This window comes from Podarcis muralis, chromosome 9, assembly GCF_964188315.1.
Source record: "Podarcis muralis chromosome 9, rPodMur119.hap1.1, whole genome shotgun sequence".
Classification (NCBI taxonomy): domain Eukaryota; kingdom Metazoa; phylum Chordata; class Lepidosauria; order Squamata; family Lacertidae; genus Podarcis; species Podarcis muralis.
Window position 1 is genome coordinate 62367719 of NC_135663.1, and position 21966 is coordinate 62389684.

Here is a 21966-nt window from a genome sequence, read left to right on the forward strand (position 1 = left end):
TTTTAATATTCTGTTGGGAGCCACTCAGAGTGGCTGGGCAAACCCAGCCAGATGGGCGGGGTATAAATAATAAATTATAATATTAATATTAATATTAAAGAAGGGGGGAAAAACAAAACTTTGCAGACTCTTTCCTTCACTGATAGCTAACCTTAGGTGTCTAAAGTCATATGGAGTCATATGGAGTAGAAACCATGCCATACTTTCTTCCTACACCTGGGTTGTAAGGGGAATGCCCAAACTCAATTCCCTGAAAATGATTTTTTTTTTAAAAAAAAAGTTATATGGAAGTTATATGGCAGGTTCCATCTACTGGACCTCTCAGTCATGGCCCATGCACTAAACTGTGCTCCATTCCTCACCTAAACTTCACCAACATGGCCATGCAGAAACAAATCTTTTCTTGGGTATCAGGTTACTGTAGGCCTTCGCTATGTTCTGAACAGCCACAGCTCTGTGAGCCCTGAGTGTGGGGCACCATTTTTCTACTCTGGAGGGTGGAAATAGGGGGTTTGACCCTCCCAGCTGGCTCTCACAAGAACCCAGAGGAGGATGAGGGATCTCATGAGGGCTTTAGGTGGACAGAGCAGCCAAGAGCCATTCCACCGTTGGAACCATTTTGCCCATGAGCTACTCCTACTCATTTTGGGCTTTGGCCCAGCTTCTCCTATAGCCATTCCCTGATCTCTGCTAATAAAGCAAGGTGTTTCTTAGAGACAAAGACTTCATTGTGCATCTTATAGCTGCAGCACGTCTTGCTGTTGCTAGACCCTGGAGGACATTAAATGTGAACCTATATAAAATTTGATATGCTTATGTCTGGGAATTAATTTTGATGGAAAAGTTAACAGAAAGGGTACGTGGACGAAAACAACGTGAGAAACTACATAACTTTTACATGACGTGGTCCTCCTTTATTACATATGCATCAAAGAAAGAACATGCATTTAAACCACCTAAGACACATGGGAGCATGTGGAATGATATTTCTTAAACCAGCAACTGTAGAAATAAATTTTTATTTGATTATATTACTAATGTAATTACCTGGATGTAGTTGGGGCTCTTTTGGGGGGGGGGGTGTTAGGAGAAAACTGTGTCTGATTGCTTGTATTTGATTATATGCTGTTCTTATATTCAACTAATAAAATATTCAAAAAAATAAAAAAGCAAGGTGTTTACACCCTTTTGCCCCCAGCGAATTTTTTTTTTAAAGCATACCTTTAGGTGCATTGTTACTCGAGAACTAAAAGTTGACGGAGGCCAGCAAAATGAAATTCTGGGATCCATACTTAGCTTTCGTGAAAGTCCTTTCTTTGGAATGGTGACTGTTTCCGTCTTTAAGCATGAAACCACCGAAAAAAGGCCAAGCTGGCTGGTTTTCACCTCCGCAAAAGTCCCCTGCGTGATAGAAATGAGTGAAAGATGTTAAAGTGGATAATGATAAACGAATTCTAACCTGGGAAGCCAGCATGAATCAGAGGTATAAAAGGAAAGTAACTTGAGAGTTAACAACCACAGTGAAAGATTGCTTTCTCTGTTCTGTTTCCGGGCAACTTTATCTGACAGCCACAGAAATGTAGCTGCTTTGCAGTTTTAGCTACCGCAGAGATACGAGTATCACTTCCTGTGGTCTCTTCCCTCACTGCTTCGGTAATATATCAAATAAGGAGCAATTCTGATGGGGTCTGCCCAGACTCGGCAGCAGCACCTGGAATCCTGGGGCAGTTGTTTGAGACTCAGTATGGTCACGAGTGCAGATCTCTGCCCTGCTAGTGGGGTCTGTGAACCTCCATTCTAATTTCCCCAGTGCTTTGAAGTGACACTAATGGCAGCCCCTGGTTGGTCAATATTTACATTATTTAATGTTATCTCTTATTCTAGATCAGGGACGTGGGTGGCGCTGTGGGTTAAACCACAGAGCCTAGGACTTGCCGGTCAGAAGGTCGGTGGTTCGAATCCCCACAACAGGCTGAGCTCCTGTTGCTCGGTCCCTGCTCCTGCCAACCTAGCAGTTCGAAAGCACGTCAAAGTGCAAGTAGATAAATAGGTACAGCTCTGGCGGGAAGGTAAGCGGCATTTCCTTGAGCTGCTCTGGTTCGCCAGAAGCGGCTTAGTCATGCTGGCCACATGACCCGGAAGCTGTACGCTGGCTCCCTCGGCCAATAAAGCGAGATGAGCGCCGCAACCCCAGAGTCGGCCACGACTGGACCTAATGGTCAGGGTCCTTTTACCCTTTACCTTATTCTAGATCAGCCTTTCTCAAACTTGAGTCCCCTGATGTTGCTGGACTAGAAGTCCCATCATTCCTAGCACCGGTGATCAGGGATGATGGGAGTTGTAGTCCAACAAGATCTGGGGACCAGGCCAGCCGACTTGCCCTGGGACCGTGGGTGCCCATGGCTGTGCACAGCATGCCTACATGTTTTGTGGTGTGGGACAGTATATAAATTCAAATAATAATAATAATAATAATAATAATAATAATAATAATAATAGACGGCAGCTGTGTTGCCGCAGCACTGCCTCTTTCCTGTACAGGGGTGCGCACACCAAGCCACAGCTCTGTTCCTAGGTCAGGTCTGACCCGGGGGGAGGAGAGTCACGGCAGTGTTGCCACCCCCCTCCTTGGCTGGGCAACGCTGGCAAGGATACTGATGATGCAACATTCTCCCACCCAGCTAGGGGCAGTGGGCTCCCTCTGAACCCACCCTCCTTGTTATGTGCAGCCCCAGCACCGTTTATCTTCCCACCACAGCAGTACCTATTTATCTATTTTCACTGGCGTGCTTTCGAACTGCTAGCTTGGCAGGAACTGGGAAAGAGCAACAGGAGCTCACCCCATCGCAGGGATTCGAACCACCGACCTTCTGATCAGCAAGCCCAAGAGGCTCAGTGGTTTAGACCACAGCGCCACCCACATGCCCTACTACCTTAAATAGCACCTTTGTGGCCTTTCCCCACTCTGCTGCTGTAATTTGGAGCATGACTAACTGCTTGTTCAGTGACGGCCCCGATACTCTGTGCATGCTCGTCTAGAAGACCTTTGTGATAAAATAAGCTACATGTGGCCAGAGGGGGTGGAGGACCTCCACAAATTCCCTGTTTTGGGTGAGCTCCATTGCTTGTGGTTCAGGGTGTGTGATAGCTCTGCTTTCTTCCAATGAATTAAAAACGGGAAGTGATTTTATCTAAAGCCTTCTGATGTCCCTCAACTTTAGCACCAAACCTTTGAAGGTTGATATAGGAAGATTGCTTACTCGGAGAGACAATGCCCTGTGGTTCTGGACAAATAGAAACAATAGAGCATGTGCTTATATTATAGAGTGCCTATATTATAGAAACATCCATATTAGCCTCATCTCCCCACTACTCCATAAGTACCCAGGGCGCACAGGACAATTCTATACCCCCCTGCTGCTTTCAGATACCAACCCTGCTACAACATACAGTGTTACTAGGTTCCGCATAGCAGCATTCAAAATCCTTCAGTTGATGTCCTGCACTACAAACTAGATTTAATGACCACCCATATCAGAGTGCTTTGTAAATTGATAGTCATAGCCTTTTATATACCAACCTTTTATGCTCTTCCACATCCGTTTAATGCTCCTAAGCCTTCTTTTAGATTCTTTTAGCTCTTTTAGATTCTTATAGTCGTTTATATATACACCTTCTGTTTTAATAATTTTAGCTTTCCAAAATGTTTTACAGAGTGTAAATGATTGTACCCCACCCTGGTCTGTGACCGTAATAAAGATTTGATTGATCGATTGAGCACCAAAACTTGACAATAATTCACTAACCTTCTGGTTCCCTTCCAAGGAGACAGGAGTCAAATAACTTGACCGAAAGTTGACATCAGTCACCTTCACCATAATATCTTTGTACATTCCTCTGTAACGTGAAATAAATGGGATCGCAATGGTGATGGAATGAAGGGCTGGTGGGCCAATGGAAGAGCAGCACTCAGCATGGATGACGTTGCTGACAAGTTCTTCTGATCCATCCACCACCAATGAACTCAAATCATTGACAGCTCGGATGACTAGATTTTCCAGCACACTGAGAGGGGCTCTAATGCAGCAGGCTATTTCAGGTTCAGTCAGATCATTCGCTTTCACAAGAAACCTGCAGACAAAATACAACAGTACACATATTATCTATAAAGAAGACCTATAGCTAGAATCGATTTGCAGCTGCTGAACTCCCGAAACAGTTCAGGAACCAAGGCGCGGCTTCCAATTGGAGCTTCCTGCAGCCAGTTGGAAGCTGCAGATGCCGCACCAAATGTTCGGCTTCCAAAGAAAGTTCAAAAACCAGAACAATCACTTCCGGTTTTTGATCGTTCGGGAGCTGGAATGTTCGGCTCCCAAGGCCGAAATATTTTTGATATTTGATGTTTTATTGTATTTTTAATATTCTGTTGGGAGCTGCCCAGAGTGGCTGGGGAAAGCAAGCCAGATGGGTGGAGTAGAAATAAATTATTATTATTATTATTATTATTATTATTATTATTATTATTATTACCTACTTTTACTGCAACAGACTAACAATGTCCCGAAGGCTACTGTTGAGTCTCCCCCAAAATACCACTTGCTCTTACTCTTTAGTCATCCAGCCACTTTCATTGTCCTTTCCTTCCAGCTCACCGGAAGACAGATGCATGGGACTGTTTTTATGCAAGTCTCCTGACCTTGTACAATTTTCTTGGTAGCTTTGGGCAATTTCATTACTTGTCTCCTTTTGATTGACATCTTTGTCACTCCTGCCTGGCTTGGCTATCAGCCTGTAATTCCCATTTCCCATCTGCTTCAGGGCTTCCTTTATCTCTGTCTGTTTTTCCTGATTAGGACGTGTCTGCAGATGCGTTACACTGCTGTTTTCCAGCTTTCTGGACACAGTTACATTTCTCCCATTGTTTCCTGAACTGTCTTCCAAATCTCTGTTTTCTGAAATTTTCTGAGTGGAAGAAAGCACTGATTGAGAACCTATTCCATTGTCCTGATTTGGCACTGGAATGGATTTTTGTTGCTGATCTTCATTTTTCACAAGTACTGGAAATTCCTGTTCTTTGCCAGCTATATTTTCATTTGAGGATGAACCTGTTTCAGTTTCCACCGTTTTGTCTTCTGTCGTCTGGGTTTCGTTCCCCCCTCTGCATACAGATGAAGGTTCATGAAGTGGTTGATTGACACCTGCCAATAACTGCGTGCCATTTGCTTTCTCTTTATCAGCATCACGCACAGATTTCCGAGGGATACATGGAACAAACGGCACGTCATCCGATTTTCTGCAGCTCATTTCAAGCAGTTTGTTTTGTAAGTCTCCAAAGTATTTGGCAACATGTAAGATGAGCTTGTTTAATTTCTGAAGCCAGTCTGCAAGGCTGCTCCCCTCTGAAGAAGCAAACAGAAATATACGTGACGGGTAATACATTATTTGTGATTTGTTCGGGTGAAAAGGTTAAGCATGTCCTTCCATTTTTATACACTGTTATCATTGCCCAACTTGGTTCCCTTATCTATTTTCTACAGCCCTTTGGCTTTTTTTTTTTTTAGGAGGCTGCAGAAAAGGTGGATTTATTCAAGCAACCCCACCTTTACCTGTAATTAACAGAAGATTGCTCAGCAAGATTGCTTCAGTCCCCTAACTTTTTCTTAATCTGCAAAGCCATCCCCCATTCTGTTTCTTGGGCAGTTTAGAAGAGTACAGGAGAGTGAATGTTGACAATTTGCAAATACGGCGGCACCTTGGTTCTCAAACTTAATCCATTCTTTAAGTCCATTCCAAAACCAAAGCGTTTCAAAACCGAGGCACACTTTCCCATAGAAATTAATGCAAAGTGGATTAATCCATTCTAGACTTTTGAAAACAACCCCTAAAACAGCAGTTTAACATGAATTTTACCATCTAACGAGACCATTGATCCATAAAATGAAAGCAATAAACAATGCACTGCAGTCACACAACCAACAAATCCGTAACTGAACTGGGTTCCACACAGTCACACACACACAAAAACACCCCACAAAAACAAAAACGGAAAATAAATGGCAAAAACAGGCAGACAGACCTCAGCGTAAGACTCAAAACGGAGCACGTTCGGCTTCCAAAAAAAGTTCGCAAACTGGAACACTTACTTCCAGGTTTGCAGTGTTTGGGTTCCAAGTTGTTTGAGTACCAAGGCGTTTGAGAACCCAGGTACCACTGTAATTGGTAGTAATGACAGCCTTTCCCAAGGATGTTTCCACACGTTTTGAAAAGCTAAGTTTTACAGAATGTATGTCCAAGTGAGGCCTTTTCAATCAGACCTTTCCCTGTCGCTTCCGTCTGCCAACATAGCAGTACTTTCAATATGTCGCTCTTTATAGAGTTAAGCAAGTAAAGTACTTTTTATTCTTCAGAATCATGCAGACTCCATTGAGGCTGCTGCTTTCTTTCCTCTCCGACCTTGATTGCCCAGTTTTGTAACAACACAATTGCAGACTCTGTTCTCATCTCTCATCTCCTCTTTTCTTGTGGAGTATTTTATACAAAAGAGAGGCAGGGAGGGAGGGAAGAAAGGAGGACAGGGGCTTTTGTCCACGAGTACTTTCCTGGAGAAGGAGAGTACTTTCTTGGAGAAGAATCTAAAAAGGAACTGATGCAGATCAAACACCTACATTAAGGTGAATCTAAGTCACCATTTTCTCAAAAGAAAGCTCCTTTTGTTGCGTTCTTTAGGCTCATGACTCAGAAGCCGAGGCGTAAACGAACTTTTGAGTTAGGTAAAACATTTTTGTCTATTAAATTATGGATATCAGGTTGTAAACAATATATATATATATATATATATATATATATATATATGTATGTATATATATATATGCATGCTTGATGGTCCCTTGCTATCCCAACTGGAACATGATCTCACCTGTCTGAATGGAGATGGGAAAAAACATTGCAGATAGATAAAGGGAAGAAGACAAAGCAGTCTCAGTTTGGATTTAGCTCTGGGTGGAGGAGGGAGGCAAAATAGTGAAGGTCCCTGAAATATACTCAGAATCGAGAGTGGATTTCATGCTCTTTATTCAGCTCATAGTGGTGAGGAGGAATGAAAGTCCCCCCCAAAGTATCTGCTTTATATACATTATTTACACAATGGGCTGCATGTGATTGGCTAATTCCGGAATTATCCTGTAGGCCAATCAGGTTGTGGATTCACTTCCAACTGGCGCTAGATTGGGTGGCTCCTGCAGACCAATCATACTGCTGCATTGTTCTAGGACCAATCAGACTGCTGCATTTTGGATCCTATTCAACTCAGTACATAACAGTCCCTGACTTCTCAAAGCATCTTTCAAGATACTGGCAAGCTGAATTGATGTCATTCAGGAACTTAGCTTGTGTGCATGCGTATTGCTTCTGTCTTTCTCAACCTGTGTATTTTCAAACAGCCAATTTATTACAAGTTGCCTATCCCACCCCCTTGTGCTCTCAGAAAGAATCTGACCTTGCAATGTCCACACCTACAACTTCCTGTAATTTGTGGAAGTGGGGACAATGAAACAATAGCTTTTCATTTATATTTTACAGCTGCTTTGTCATTTTCTTTTTGCCCAACTTCTAGAGGGGCAATGCTGTTTGTCTGGTTGCAGCAAAAGCAACACATTTTTACAGCCCGGTCGTCTATGCATTACAGTCCAGTTTACTTAACCTTTACTTCAAAAGCCTATTGCAATTTGAATGTAAGCCTAAATATTATTTGATGTGCAAAATTCTGGAACTGATTTCACATGATTAATAAACTCAATCCAGACAATTTGGATCCCTTCCAGACAGGATTAAGCCACATCATGGGATTGAAACTGCCTTGGTCGTGCTCGTTGATGATCTCTGGTGGGCTAGGGACAAAGGTGAAAGCTGTTTCCTTGTTCTGCTGGATCTCTCTGTGGCTTTTGATACCATTGACCATAGTATCTTTCTGAACTGTCTAGAGGGGTTGGGAGCTGGAAGCACTGTTATGCAGTGGTTCAGTTCCTTCCTCCTGGGCTGCGTCCAGAAAGTGGCGTTCTGGAGTGAGTGTTTGGACCTCTGGGCCCTCACTTGTAGGGTGCCTCAGGGCTCCATCTTCTCCCCCTGCTTTTTAACATCTATATGATGCCTCTGGGAGAGATCATCAGGGGGTTTGGGCTGGGTGTTCATCAGTATGTGGCTGATACCCAGCTCTATCTCTCTTTCAAATCGAACCAGTGAAGGCAGTGAATGTCCTGTGTGAGTGTCAGGAGGTGGTTGGAGGATGGATGGCAGCTAACGGATTGAGGTTGAATCCTGAAAAGACAGAAGTACTGTCTCTGGGGGATAGGGGGCGAGCAAGTGTGAGGAACTCCCTGATCCTGAATGGGGTAACTGTACCCCCGAAGGACCAGGTGTACAGCCTGGGGGTCATTTTGGACTCACAACTAACCATGAAGGTGCAGGTCAATTCTGTGTCCAGGGCAGCTGTCTACCAGCTCCATCTGGTACGCAGGCTGAGACCTATCAGCCTGAGCGCTGTCTCACCAGAGTGCTGCATGCTCTAGTTATCTCTCGCTTGGACTACTGCAATGCACTCTACACAGGGCTACCTTTGAAGGTGACTCAGAAACTACAACTAATCCAGAATGTGGCTGCCAGACTAGTGACTGGGAGCTGCTGCCTGGACCCCATAACACCGGTCCAAAATGATCTACTCTGGCTCTCGGTACGTTTTAGACAAAATTTCAAAGTGTTGGTGCTGAACTTTAAATCCCTAAATGGCCCTGGCCCAGTATACCTGAAGGAGCATTTCCACCCCCATCGTTCAGCCTGGACACTGAAGTCCGGATCCAAGAGCCTTCTGGAGATTCCTTCTGTGAGACAGTAAAAGGAACTCCAAAGGGTTGGAGCAAGCATACTAACACTTTGCTCAAGTATTTAATATGTATCAGATTCAAGCTCTCTGGATACTTCTTGGTAAATGTAAAGGACCCCTGGATGGTTGAGTCCAGTCAAAGGTGACTATGGGGTTGCAGTGCTCATCTCATTTTTGGGCCAAGGGAGCTGGCGTTTGTCCACAAACAGTTTTCCGGGTCATGTGGCTAGCATAACTAAATCGCTTCTGGCACAACAGAACATTGTGAGGGAAACCAGAGTGCACGGAAACACCATTTTCTTTCCTACTGCAGTAGTACCTATTTATCTACTTGCACTGGTGTGCTTTTGAGCTGCTAGGTTGGCAGGAGCTGGGACCAAGCAATGGGAGCTCACTCCATTGTAGGTATTCGAACCAACAACCTTCTGGTCGGCAAGCTCAAGAGGCTCAGTGGTTTAGACCACAGCACCACCCGCATCCCCTGTTACTTCTTGGCAACACACTAGTACCCAAAATAGAGAAGGAGGCACAGATCCCTTATGTGAATTTTCTTTTTGTGTTTAGGCTTACATGCAAGGGACATTTTTAAAAAAATCTTTTTATTGTTGTCTATATATGTTTAAGTGATTATAAGCCACCCCTAGGGGGTGCCTTTATGAGCTGCAGGAATGAATGCTTGTCATAGAATAGAGACAATCGTGTTCACCTCCTAATCTCTTCAGACTGAGGGGTTGTTAAAGCAACAAGAGCAGAGTGTGTTTCTAAAGTTGGCAAACTCGCTTGACATGTTTTCAATTTTTGAATATAATGTTATTAAAATTAAACAACTTTAAGACTTAGGGATGCGGGTGGCGCTGTGGGTAAAAGCCTCAGCGCCTAGGGCCTGCCGATCGAAAGGTCGGCGGTTCGAATCCCTGCGGCGGGGTGCGCTCCTGTTGTTCGGTCCCAGCGCCTGCCAACCTAGCAGTTCGAAAGCACCCTCGGGTGCAAGTAGATAAATAGGGACCGCTTACTGGCGGGAAGGTAAACGGCGTTTCCGTGTGCGGCTGTGGCTCGCCAGAGCAGCGATGTCACACTGGCCACGTGACCCGGAAGTGTCTCTTGAGTGAGATGGGCGCACAACCCTAGAGTCTGTCAAGACTGGCCCGTACGGGCAGGGGTACCTTTACCTTTTAAGACTTCTTATTTTTTTAAAAAGACTGCTTATTTTTAGTGGTTTTTTGCCATTTCATATTTATTTATGATGCTCTCTGTGAATTCCTTAAGCTCTACTCACCTACGGGCCTGACTGAAGCTAAATTGTAACCGTTTGCTGCTTTCTCTAGAACTTTTGTAATAGAAAACCAATTTCTAAAAATGCATACAACTATGTATGCTGAGTCTTGCATTTGAGCAACTGACTGCTACATAGTCCTTGATTTACATATTTAGCTTTACTTGCCTTTAATTGAAGCTTGTTCCCAGCCTTTCTCGTGAACAACATCCAGCAGCTGATAGGTATTTTGAAGAATCTTAGAAGTGTCTTCCAGTTGCCGGCTGAAGGCTTTCATGAGCCCCAGAAGGAGAGGAGTCAGTTTTGGAAGGAATTCCGCTATCTTCTCATTGTCCTTACTGTCACCTTTAAGAAGCTCTCCTAAACTGAAGTTTTGGTGCCCAATCTCTTCCAGTATTTGACCTAGATTATCAGTAACAGCTTCCATGGCCAGCTTGTAAACTAAAAGCAAAAGATTTCCCAGTAGAACAGTTTTTTGAAGAGAGTTTGTCCTCTAGTATTTATTGCTAAGCCTAAGAAACAGTGTACACTTGTCCTATAGCAAAATAAGCACCTGGCAAGCTAACATGAACTTACTGTTGACAATGAAAAAGGAGTTACTAGGTGACAAATAGGTGTGGCCTTCCTGGAATAAAGAGAACTGGCGTACAAAAGGCTAATACATGATTAGAAATCTAATGGGTTAAGAGCAAATATCATAACTTCATTACACAAATCTATGGTGCAACCATGGAAGTGAGAGCTGGACCATAAAGAAGGCTGATCGCCGAAGAATTGATGCTTTTGAATTATGGTGCTGGAGAAGACTCTTGAGAGTCCCATGGACTGCAAGAAGATCAAACGCATCCATTCTTAAGGAAATCAGCCCTGAGTGCTCACTGGAAGGACAGATCCTGAAGCTGAGGCTCCAGTACTTTGGCCACCTCATGAGAAGAGAAGACTCCCTGGAGAAGACACTGATGCTGGGAAAGATGGAGGGCACAAGGAGAAGGGGGCGACAGAGGACAAGATGGTTGGATAGTGTTTTCGAGGTTACCAGCATGAGTTTGACCAAACTGCGGGAGGTAGTGGAGGACAGAGGTGCCTGGCGTGCTCTGGTCCATGGGGTCATGAAGAGTCGGACACGACTAAACAACTAAACAACAACAAATGGTGCAACCACATTTTGAATACTGTGTACAGTATTGTGGTTGATTCACCTCAAAAAGGGTATTGCAGAGTTGGAGAAGGTTCAGATAAGGACAACCAAAATTATCAAGGGGAGGGAAGAACTCCTCTGAGGGTGAAAAATGAGAACATTTGGGGCTTTTTAGTTTATAAAAAAAGTTGAATAAGGTGTAAAAGACTATGCATGGTATAGGGAGAGTGAATAGAGAATTTTTTTCCTTCTACACCCATCATTCTAGAGCCCAGGGTTATCCAAGGTAGGTGGATGTTTGAAGATTCAGGACAGGCAAAAAGAAGTATTTATTCACATAGTGTGAGGTAAAACTGTGGAATTTGATATCACAAGTTGGAGTGCTGGTCACCAACTTGTACAGCTTACAAAAGGGCCCTAAATGGAAAATGAGCAAGGTCCCAACTAAAGAAGAATGGCAACTTAAACTGACGGACTATGCGTAGCTTGCGGACCTAACATATAGAATAAGAGAACAAGAAGAACATAACGTTTAAAGAAGATTGGAAAATGTTTATTGAGCATATGGGGGAAATTGTGTACACTTGAAAAAGTTGGCAGCATTAAGATAAATTCAACAGTGTAAATAAGTTTTGATGGATGTAATAATGGAATACTGAAAGGTTTGGTTTATGTAAAATATGCAGGGATTTATGTTATGCAAAAGGAACCATAGAAAGAGAAGAAGGGCAGCCATTGATATTTTAAGGTTTTTTTAAATGAATATTCGAAAATGTAAAACAGAAAATTTAATAAAAATTTCAGAAAAAAAGGATTTTAGACAAATTCATGGAGGATAAGTCTAATAATAATAATAATAATAATAATAATAATAATAATAATAATAATAATAATAATAATTTTTTATTTATACCCCGCCCATCTGGCTGGGCCTACCCAGCCACTCTGGGAGGCTTCCAAAAGAATATTAAAATACTATAATACATCAAACATTAAAAGCTTCCCGAAACAGGGCTGCCTTCAGATGTCTTCTAAAAGCCTGGTAGTTGTTGTTCTCTTTGACATCTGGTGGGAGGGTGTTCCACAGGGAAGGTGCCACTACCGAGAAGGCCCTCTGCCTGGTTCCCTGTAACTTGGCTTCTCGCAGTGAGGGAACTGCCAGAAGGCCCTTGGTGCTGGACCTCAGTGTCCGGGTAGAACAATGGGGGTGGAGACGCTCCTTCAGATATACTGGACCAAGGGCATTTAGGGCTTTAAAGGTCAGCACCAACACTTTGAATTGTGCTCGGAAACGTACATTATATTAAGGATATATTAAGGATATATTAAGGATACACTAGCTACTACTGGAGATAGATGGCTATGTTCTATCTTCATTGTCAAGAGGCACTATACTTTGAATACTAGTTACTGGTGTGGCATCTGAATATAGACTGCATTTTTAATCAAGACTTATATTGGCTTATATCTTGATCAGGTTCCTAAATTAAATGGGCTTAGATTTTCAAATGTTTCATGCCAGGCAGAGAAAACCTTGGCCATTCTCCTAAGACAAGGGGCCCCCCTTGATTTATAGCAGAAAACAATTCTCAAAGTCGTAAAAAGGGAATTACAGGTTAAGAGCAAGGTTACACAGACCCAACATAATTAGGAGTGGGCAAATAGTAAAATGATACCATGGGCCTCTCTTAAACCTTGAGCTGTATTTTCTAAGGCCAGAGGCAAATGGAGAAAAAAAAACATCTAGCTGACAGAAAAAGAGAGCATTTTTAGGAAATCTTCTAAAAGCAGTTTCTTTTTTAAACTGAGAGAGTTAAAAAGGGCAATAAATGTTGGGAAAGGCAACTGGCTTGGCTGGGGAAGAAGAAGCTTCTTCCTATTTTATTTTGAGGCTGGAAAGGAGGGTGAAAGGGGGAGGTGTAAACTAAAGAGGCTTCTTCAAAAACTGTTTTTTTTACTGAGTTCCTTCCTTTCTACTTTGAGAAGCTTTATTCTTTTAAAAGGTTACCTATGATAATGTATGAAATATATTAGCTTAAATATATTGGCTTAAATGTAATTATGCAAAGGATTTAAGAAATGCTAGATTCTTATTTCATATAGTTGTAAGAGTTGTATTTATCCTGAAATTAAGTCAGCCACCAGCCTAGCCCCCCTGCCAGACAAGAAGACGCCATACAAGCAGTCCTGATATATAGTTGTCAGGCATTTGTTTAGAAACCTTCAAATGAAGGAGATCTTTCAATGTTGATGTGAAACTCAAGATCCTTGACATATGTTTAAGATAAAAATTTAAGATTAACCATTTGTTTTAGAAGGCAATAGGGCAAGGAGGGCAAGAGGTGAGCTGGTAATTAAGATTCCATGTAAGATATATTATTACTTATTTGTCATTTATATATAGCTCTTTGTCTCCCTTATAAGGATAGAAGGAAATGGGTGTATCTATTGTGATTGGTTCTAGCAAACAGCCAATAGGAAATCCAACCAGGCTGATTGGACAGAGGCAGCCCAAGGAGGAGCAAAGGGGGCTGGATTAAGGGAATATAAATGCTGGCCATAATGGCAGGAAGGCAGGCCAGAGCTTGGTAACCATATACCACTGTGCCTCTCATTTATTTGTCTGACAAATAAATTATTATTTTAATTTCTCTATTGCTGCGTTGAATATTTCATTCCAGCTAAGCGTTAACCACAAGCAGGGTGCTACACTGGGAATATCAGGCACAGAGAGTGCTGCTGCACTCAGTTTCTGCTTATAGATTTCCCATGAGCCTCTGGTTGAGCCAACCGTGAGAACAGCATGTTGGACAACATGGCCCTTGGGCCTGATTCAACAGGGATCTTCTTCTGAGGCTGGTGACAAATGCTGTCCGTTGTGTTTCAAGCACAGGTCCATGTCACTTCAATTATTATTATTAATTAAATTAAATTAATTAAATTAATTAATTAACTTATTAATTAAATTTAATTCATTAAATTCATTATACTGCCCCATACTCGTAGATCTCAGGGCCGTTCACAACATAAAATCGCAATATCAAAAACACAACATACATAATGAAAAAAACAAAGACAACCGAATAATCCCCCCTTCCACAGCACATTTTAAAAGGGCAACAGGTGTCAATCAGTTACAGAAGCACACAACAAAAGCCAAGTCTCTTTTGGTTCTTCTCATGCTTGTTAGTGTTTTTACTGATTCTTTGGACTATTCACCTAGCCACAAAAGTTGTTTCACCTTGAATACAGGAGGGTGACCCAGATAGTAAAGGGTATGGAAACCAACCCTTACTTATTAAGGATGGTTGAAGAAGCTGGGCATGTTTAGCCTGGTAAAGAGGAGAGTGAGAGGAGATATGATAGCCATCTTCAAATATCTTAAGGCAGGCTTCCACAACCTCGGCCCTCCAGATGTTTTTGGCCTACAACTCCCATGATCCCAAGGTAGCAGGACCAGTGGTCAGGGATGATGGGAATTGAAGTCTCAAAACATCTGGAGGGCCGAGGCTGAGGAAGCCTGTCTTAAGGGCAGTGATGAATGTATCTACCACAGAGTTGAAGTTAGCCCATCGTCAGTGTTATATAAATATTTAAGATCTTTCGTCTACAGTGGTACCTTGGTTCTCAAACTTAATCAGTTCTGGAAGTCCGTTCCAAAACCAAAGCGTTCAAAAACCAAGGCACACTTTCCCATAGAAAGTAATGCAAAACAGCTTAATCCATTTCAGACTTTTAATAACAACCCCTAAAACAGCAATTTAACATGAATTTTAGCATCTAACGAGACCATTGAGCCATGAAATGAAATCAATAATCAATGTACTGTACTGTAAAATATATAAGACAGTATTGTAGATAATAAAAGTTAAAATTAATTCTTTTTCTTACCTGCTCTGATTATAGTCATTGTTTGGATGAGGGACTTTTATCCATTTCCGCCGTCACACAATCAATCAATCAATCAATCAATCAATCAGTATCTTAACTGGGTTCCACACAGTCACAAAAAGAAATTAACCAAAAAAGCCTCCAAAACAAAAACGCAAAATAAATAGCAAAAACAAAAGTGCCAAACTTAATCCATTCCAGAAGTTTGTTTGACTTCTGAAATATTTGAAAACCAGTTTCTGATTGGTGCAGGCGCACAGGAAACAATAGCTGACAGCTGCATCGGATGTTCGCCTTCTGAAAAACGTTCGAAAACTGGAACACTTACTTCCAGGTTTTTGGCGTTTGGGAACCAAGGCGTTTGAGAACCAAGGTACCACTGTACCTTTAAGTTGTGTCAGTATATGGGATTGATGTGCAAACCATTATGATTAAGCAGACATTTGGAGACAATGCTCAAACAGACCAACGGTTCCTTCCATAATTGTGCTTCGTCTGTTTTATTTGTTCAGCATACAACATTTCCAGATTGTCAAATGCTAAATAAAATGCTCCTTGCAGAGAATTTCCAAGCACCATTTCAAATCACTTTTCAAATGGGCAATTGTATTTTCTTTAAAAGAGAGAGAGAAAGAAAAATCTTCCCAATGATGCTAACGGGGAAGCGCAGAAAAAAAAGGACAATATCAGATAATAAAATCTCTGGCGTGTTCAAATCTGTCAGCTGACATTTGCAAACCCACAGTAGGCTGCGAACATTGTTAGCTCCTAGAATAATGTTGTCTTGTCCTCCTTGCAATACAATATAAGCATTGCATCAGGTTCACAGAATGCAATTTCCTTTCTGATTTTTGTAAGGTTCTTTTTGACTCGGCTTTACTGCAATGTAAGTGAATTTTCAGGGTGCTGAAACTTTCGTTCAGTTACAACAAGGAATGATGTCTTATAGAATCTGATAAACCGTGCTTTCTCATTTCTATAAAATGGAAGGAAATACATATAAACTATTGTGCAGGGAGCCAAACTATAAAATAACCTTCCGCAGACAACTTCCTTCACAAATGAGTTTGGCTATATGAGAAAATGTGTTCTTAACCCGAGGTAATATTTCTGGGTTAGCAGAGTTTGTAACCTGAAGTGTATGTAACCTGAAGCGTATGTGCCTAAACACCTAAAGTGCTTAAAAATACAAAAAAAGGAAGGAAGAAAAGGAAGGCAAAAAATCATAATAATTCCGTACATACTTGTCTAATACAAAGGTATGGAAGTGAAATTATTATTCTAATATAAATACGTTTGTTTACTTATAACCTACTCAGGTTTTTTTTATAAATGCACTCCAAATGTCAATATATTTGTCCCTACACAATTTATGTCTATAAGCTATCCATTTGTATGTTGCAAGAGTTGTTATATCTTCCATCCATTGAATAAAGGGATCCATAGATTTTTCTTTCCAGGGGATCAATATCAGTCTTTTAGCCGTAATGAGGGCATGGAGAATCCATTGACATTGACCAGTTGTCAAATTCCATCTGGCAGGTAGATAATTTAAAATAATATTATCCTCTGACAATACTAGCTTTTCCCCAAAGTAATATTTATACAATCTAGTACTTTCCTCCAAAACTTCATTAAGTGTAGGGCTTTGTATAAATTCATTGTGAGCTTGCTAGCCACTTTTATCTGTGTGTGGCATGTGATCATTGTCACTGGTGGAGCCCCTGTTTGGCTGTGCTGTTTGCAATTATTTAGCAGATATTGATAGTCTTGCCATCCTCCTCTCCCTTAAGTCTTTTCTTGTTCTATGTAAACTGCATCCTATGTTGAATTAATGGTGTTAACAGAGAAATTTGAGGGCTCCCTTGGACAAAAAAACAAGGACACCAGCCAGGAATACCAGAGCAAAACAGCAGCCAGTAGGCTTGGTCTTTATTGAAGACTGTTGCGACAGGACTCCCACCTGTCACAAGCTGGAACAAGATGGAAGCCCCGAACAAAAGAGCCCCCAAACTTTTATTAGCTGCTAATCCCCATGTTACACCCCCCGCAAACCACATCACGGTTACATCATGAAAGGGGAGGTCTGGTGGCAGTAATCTGAGCATCCTGGGCCCTGCCCCCTGGTTCTCCTTGCCCTCCACCAGACACCCATCAAGTGTAACAAAAAAGATATTTACATTTCCCTGTTTCCCAGCCAAGTTAATCACACCCTTTTGTTTTCATCTGGGTTTGTTATTTCTGGAATGGCTACCTCTCCTGGCATCAGGATGCCAGGAATTATCATTCAGGCAGAGGGGCTTGCTGAGTAGCTGAGCTCACATGTCTATGTGAATTTCTGAATTCCCAGTTTTCCCAGTGAGCCAGTACATAGATACATTTATCAGTAAATTGTTACATTTGGTATCATGCAGTAAAGGCCCTTTGAATAGATAGGAAGAAACTGTGATGAAGTGTTTTGTGGGGACAAATCACAAAAGTCACAAAAGCAATTGAGCTGGTTTTGGTAGTGGACTGCATCTGCATGATATCTGCTGGAGAGGCAAATTCCTGCAACAATGGCCATGCTGGACCTGGTCTCAACATGAGTATAGGCTTGCTTGGTGAAACTTCCTCTATTTTAATATACACACGGAACGCTTAATCCCAGGGTTGTGGGTTTGTGCCTCACATTGCAGTGGGGTGGACTAGATGGCGCCTGCAATTCTTTCCGACTCTACAATCCTATGACCCATAGGTGTTTTATGGGTTTTGCTGTCCGCACATTCCTGTGTCCCAGATTTTGCTTTATTGCTTTCACTCGGAGATTGCATTTAGAATTGCCAGCTTCTGAGATTCCCCCATAGTTGTGTGATCACCACTCTTGGCTGCTGATAAAGCTTATCTCAAGGCCTTGAAGTGTAACCTTGCCTGATAATTTCTGCTGTTCAAACTAACAGTGTAAGAGCAGGCCACGTTAGGGGTCCTGCCAGGGTCATATAGTCTCATTGCACTCATTAGAAAATGTGGTATGGATAATTTTTAAGTACATGATGTATCTGATTTGGGTTTACCCAAAGAAAGGGAAAGTACATATATTTTATCAAATAATATAGGTTTCTGACCCTCTTCCAATTTGATCCTATGCATGTTTATTTAATAGTAAATCTCAAAGATTGAAAGGGTTTTTATTTTTTTTAATATAATTTTTATTAAATTTTCTGTTTTACACTTTAGAATATGCATTTAAACAACCTTAACATGGCAATGACGTCCCTTCTTCTCTTCCCATGGTTCATTTTGCATATCATAAATCCCTGCACATTTTACATAAACCAAACCCTTCAGTATTCCATTATTACATCCAACAAAACTGTTGGATCTATCTCAATGCTGCCAACGTTTTCAGGCGTACACAATTCCCCTCATATATTCGATAAACATTTTCCCATCTTCTTTAAACGTATGTTCTTCTTGTTCTCTTATTCTATATGCTAGGTCCGCAAGCTGCGCATATTCCATCAGTTTAAGTTGCCATTCTTCTTTAGTTGGGACCTCGTTTTCCATTTTTGGGTAAGATTGAAAGGGTTTTTTAGTCCCAAGCAAGCACATGTTGAATCCCACTTGAGCTATACAGCAAGTGCAATCCTATATCTGTTTAATAGTGAATCCCAATGAGTCCAAGGCCTCTCAGTCCCAAGTAACTACAGCCAACACAGTCTGTGTATTGTTAGTTGGAAGCAAGTATCCCTGACTTCAGTGGTACATACTTTAGACCTGCCCAGTATGCCCTGAAATACATATTTTATTTTTTATTTCATTTATATTCCACCCAAGACCTCAAGGTGGCATCCATAGTTTTCCGTTCCTATCACCCCCACAACAACCCTGTGAATTAGGTTAGACTGAGAAACTGTGACTGGTTCACGGTCACCCAGTGGACTTCATGCTGGAGTAGGGATTTGAACCCTAATCCCTAGGGATGCAGGTGGTGCTGTGGGTAAAACCTCAGTGCCTAGGACTTGCCGATCGCATGGTCGGCGGTTCGAATCCCCGCGGCGGGGTGCGCTCCCATCGTTCGGTCCCAGCGCCTGCCAACCTAGCAGTTCGAAAGCACCTTCAGGTGCAAGTAGATAAATAGGGACCGCTTACTAGCGGGAAGGTAAACGGCGTTCCGTGTGCTGCGCTGGCTCGCCAGATGCAGCTTGTCATGCTGGCCACGTGACCCGGAAGTGTCTGCGGACAGCGCTGGCTCCTGGCCTATAGAGTGAGATGAGCACACAACCCTAGAGTCTGGCAAGACTGGCCCGTACGGGCAGGGGTACCTTTACCTTTTACTCCCAGGTCCTTGCCTGACACTCTAACCACTGCACCACACTGTTGTTGTTGATGATAATGCAATTCAACCTGACTTTTTGACAGCATAGAGATTAATAATGCTACCTTGACAATATCTACAATTATAAAGGCAGTGTCCCATTGAAAAGCTGGAAACCTTGACTTAATGTTGGAAGGACTTTGGGGAAGATGTCCCAGGTCCCACTGAGCAGAATGAGCAAGAGGGTTCAGTAATAAACGAAAATCTGCCCTTCTTCCCTTATGGGGGACACAAGAGCCCTTATAGAGTCCTTTGCAGGTTCTCCATCGGTCGGAGAAAATAACAGAGGCCAACCAGAGAATATTGAGAAGCAAAGCAGCTAGTAAGCTCGATCTTATTTGAACTGTTGCAACAGGGTGCCCCCTTCACACTCAGGAGAAGGAAGAGGACCCCGAACAAAGGTGTGCCCACCCCACCCTTATATAGACATTTTAAATTGCCCACCCTGGAGTTCAAGACCACCCCCAGATACATCATACCTACATCACAGAAAGGGCGGTCTACAACAGAAATCTGAGTGCATTGTTTACCTCCTGTCTGGCAGGTTACCTGCTAATGCTTACTTGATTGGATACCCTGGGGAACCTGGCCAGTCTTTTGTAATGATAAATACTTAGTTCCTGAGCCAGGTCACAGGCTCACCCTGTTCATACACAGACATACCCTTAAGACAGGATTTGTGAATGAAAAGACAATGGGGAGGCTTTTCCATTTTCCTTGACCTTGCAGAGAAATCATTTGGGCAGTTTGGGAGTCAAAATGGTTTCAGGGCTGTTTTCCTGTGCTGCTTCAGACATGCGGTTTATATATTTATGTATGTGTTTGCTTGGTACATTTATGAACATTTATTATATATATAAGACCTTAATTTTTTTATTTCAATTCAAAACACAGCAGGGGTTACATATCATATTTTGAAGCAAGTGGACTAATACACATCACCATCTAAAGAGAAAGGAGGCCCGTGAGGACCATTTAGCCCCGCGTCTAAACCTGGCACCCCCAACCTTCGGCCCTCCAGATGTTTTGGACTACAATTCCCATCATCCCTGACCACTGGTCCTGTTAGCTAGGGATCATGGGAGTTGTAGGCCAAAACATCTGGAGGGCCAAAGGTTGGGGATGCCTGGTGTAAACTTACCCAACCACATTACTATCAGCAGAATCCTAACGTCTACTCAGAAGCAAAACCCTATTAAATTCAATGGAGCTTACTCCTAGGTTTGTAAAGTGACAACCACAGCCTAAACTGAGCATGATTTAGGATTGCTGTTTTAATCAGCGGCTTCTGGCACACCAAAATCCAAGAAGTAAAGGAGGGTATTCACAGAACTGTAGGGTTGAAAGGGACCCTGAGGGGGTCATAACCAGTGCTTTTTTTCTTTAAAAAAAATGTTTAGGGGAACTCTTATTTTCCTAGGTAAAGGTACCCCTGCCCGTACGGGCCAGTCTTGCCAGACTCTAGGGTTGTGCGCTCATCTCACTCTATAGGCCGGGAGCCAGCGCTGTCCGCAGACACTTCCGGGTCACGTGGCCAGCGTGACAAGCTGCATCTGGCGAGCCAGCGCAGCACACAGAAACGCCGTTTACCTTCCCACTATAAAGCGGTACCTATTTTTCTACTTGCACCTGGGGGTGCTTTCAAACTGCTAGGTTGGCAGGTGCTGGGACCGAGCGACGGGAGCGCACCCTGCCGCGGGGATTCGAACCACCGACCTGACAATCGGCAAGTCCTAGGCGCTGAGGCTTTAACCCACAGCGCCACCCGCGTCCCTCTTATTTTCCTACTCATATTGAAATAGTGCCCCCCAATGAGGCCAAACTTAGATTCACAAAATATTTAGGGGTACGCGTCCCCCTGCGTCCCTCCCAGAAAAAAAGTTCCTATATCTAAAAGAACATTGTCCCCACGTCAAATCTTTAATATGCTTTGATTACCTCTTGTAATAACTCAAGTTAAAAAGAATATAAACAACATGCAATATTGGTTAAGTTTATTGAAAAACAGATGCAGTTAACAAGGAAATAAAGGACCCAGGCAGAGGAGGTCGGAAGTCATCAGGCAGAGAAGAAACTAACTTTATTGTTTCCTTTTCGAGATACATTGTCCTTTTTGCTATTGGTGGTGGTCTGCTTGTACAGTAATGCTTTGGTATTTTGGTGTTGCAAGTGGTTTGGATGTATTGTTTATAAACCAATAAAGATTAAATTGAAAATAATAATAATTTAGTCAAGTTCACCTACGCGTTAGAAAGTTTCTCCCTTCACCTTAAAGGAGGGGGAAAAACTTCACCTGTTGAATTTCCGCCTGGTATTCTAGGCAGAAATTCTGCTGGAACAACAGAAGCAGGGCCAGCAAGAAAGCGGCAGGACAAGCACACTTTCTGCGGCTTGCAAAACCTCCGCTTCCCCCTGCTTCCTCCCTCCGAGAC

The 21966-nt window shown here is 42.5% G+C and overlaps 1 protein-coding gene across 1 annotated transcript in view; it reads right to left on the reverse strand.

Moving 5' to 3' along the window:
- Positions 1–15196, reverse strand: part of DTHD1 (death domain containing 1) — a 34933-nt gene extending 19737 nt beyond the window's left edge. The window contains exons 1-5 of the mRNA XM_077934606.1: positions 15178–15196; positions 10317–10589; positions 4607–5399; positions 3807–4131; positions 1222–1401 (exon numbers count right to left, since the gene is read on the reverse strand). Coding sequence (XP_077790732.1) covers positions 1222–1401; positions 3807–4131; positions 4607–5399; positions 10317–10589; positions 15178–15196 — 1590 coding nt within the window. The remainder of the gene's footprint in view (positions 1–1221; positions 1402–3806; positions 4132–4606; positions 5400–10316; positions 10590–15177) is intronic.
- Positions 15197–21966: the final 6770 nt, after the last annotated feature.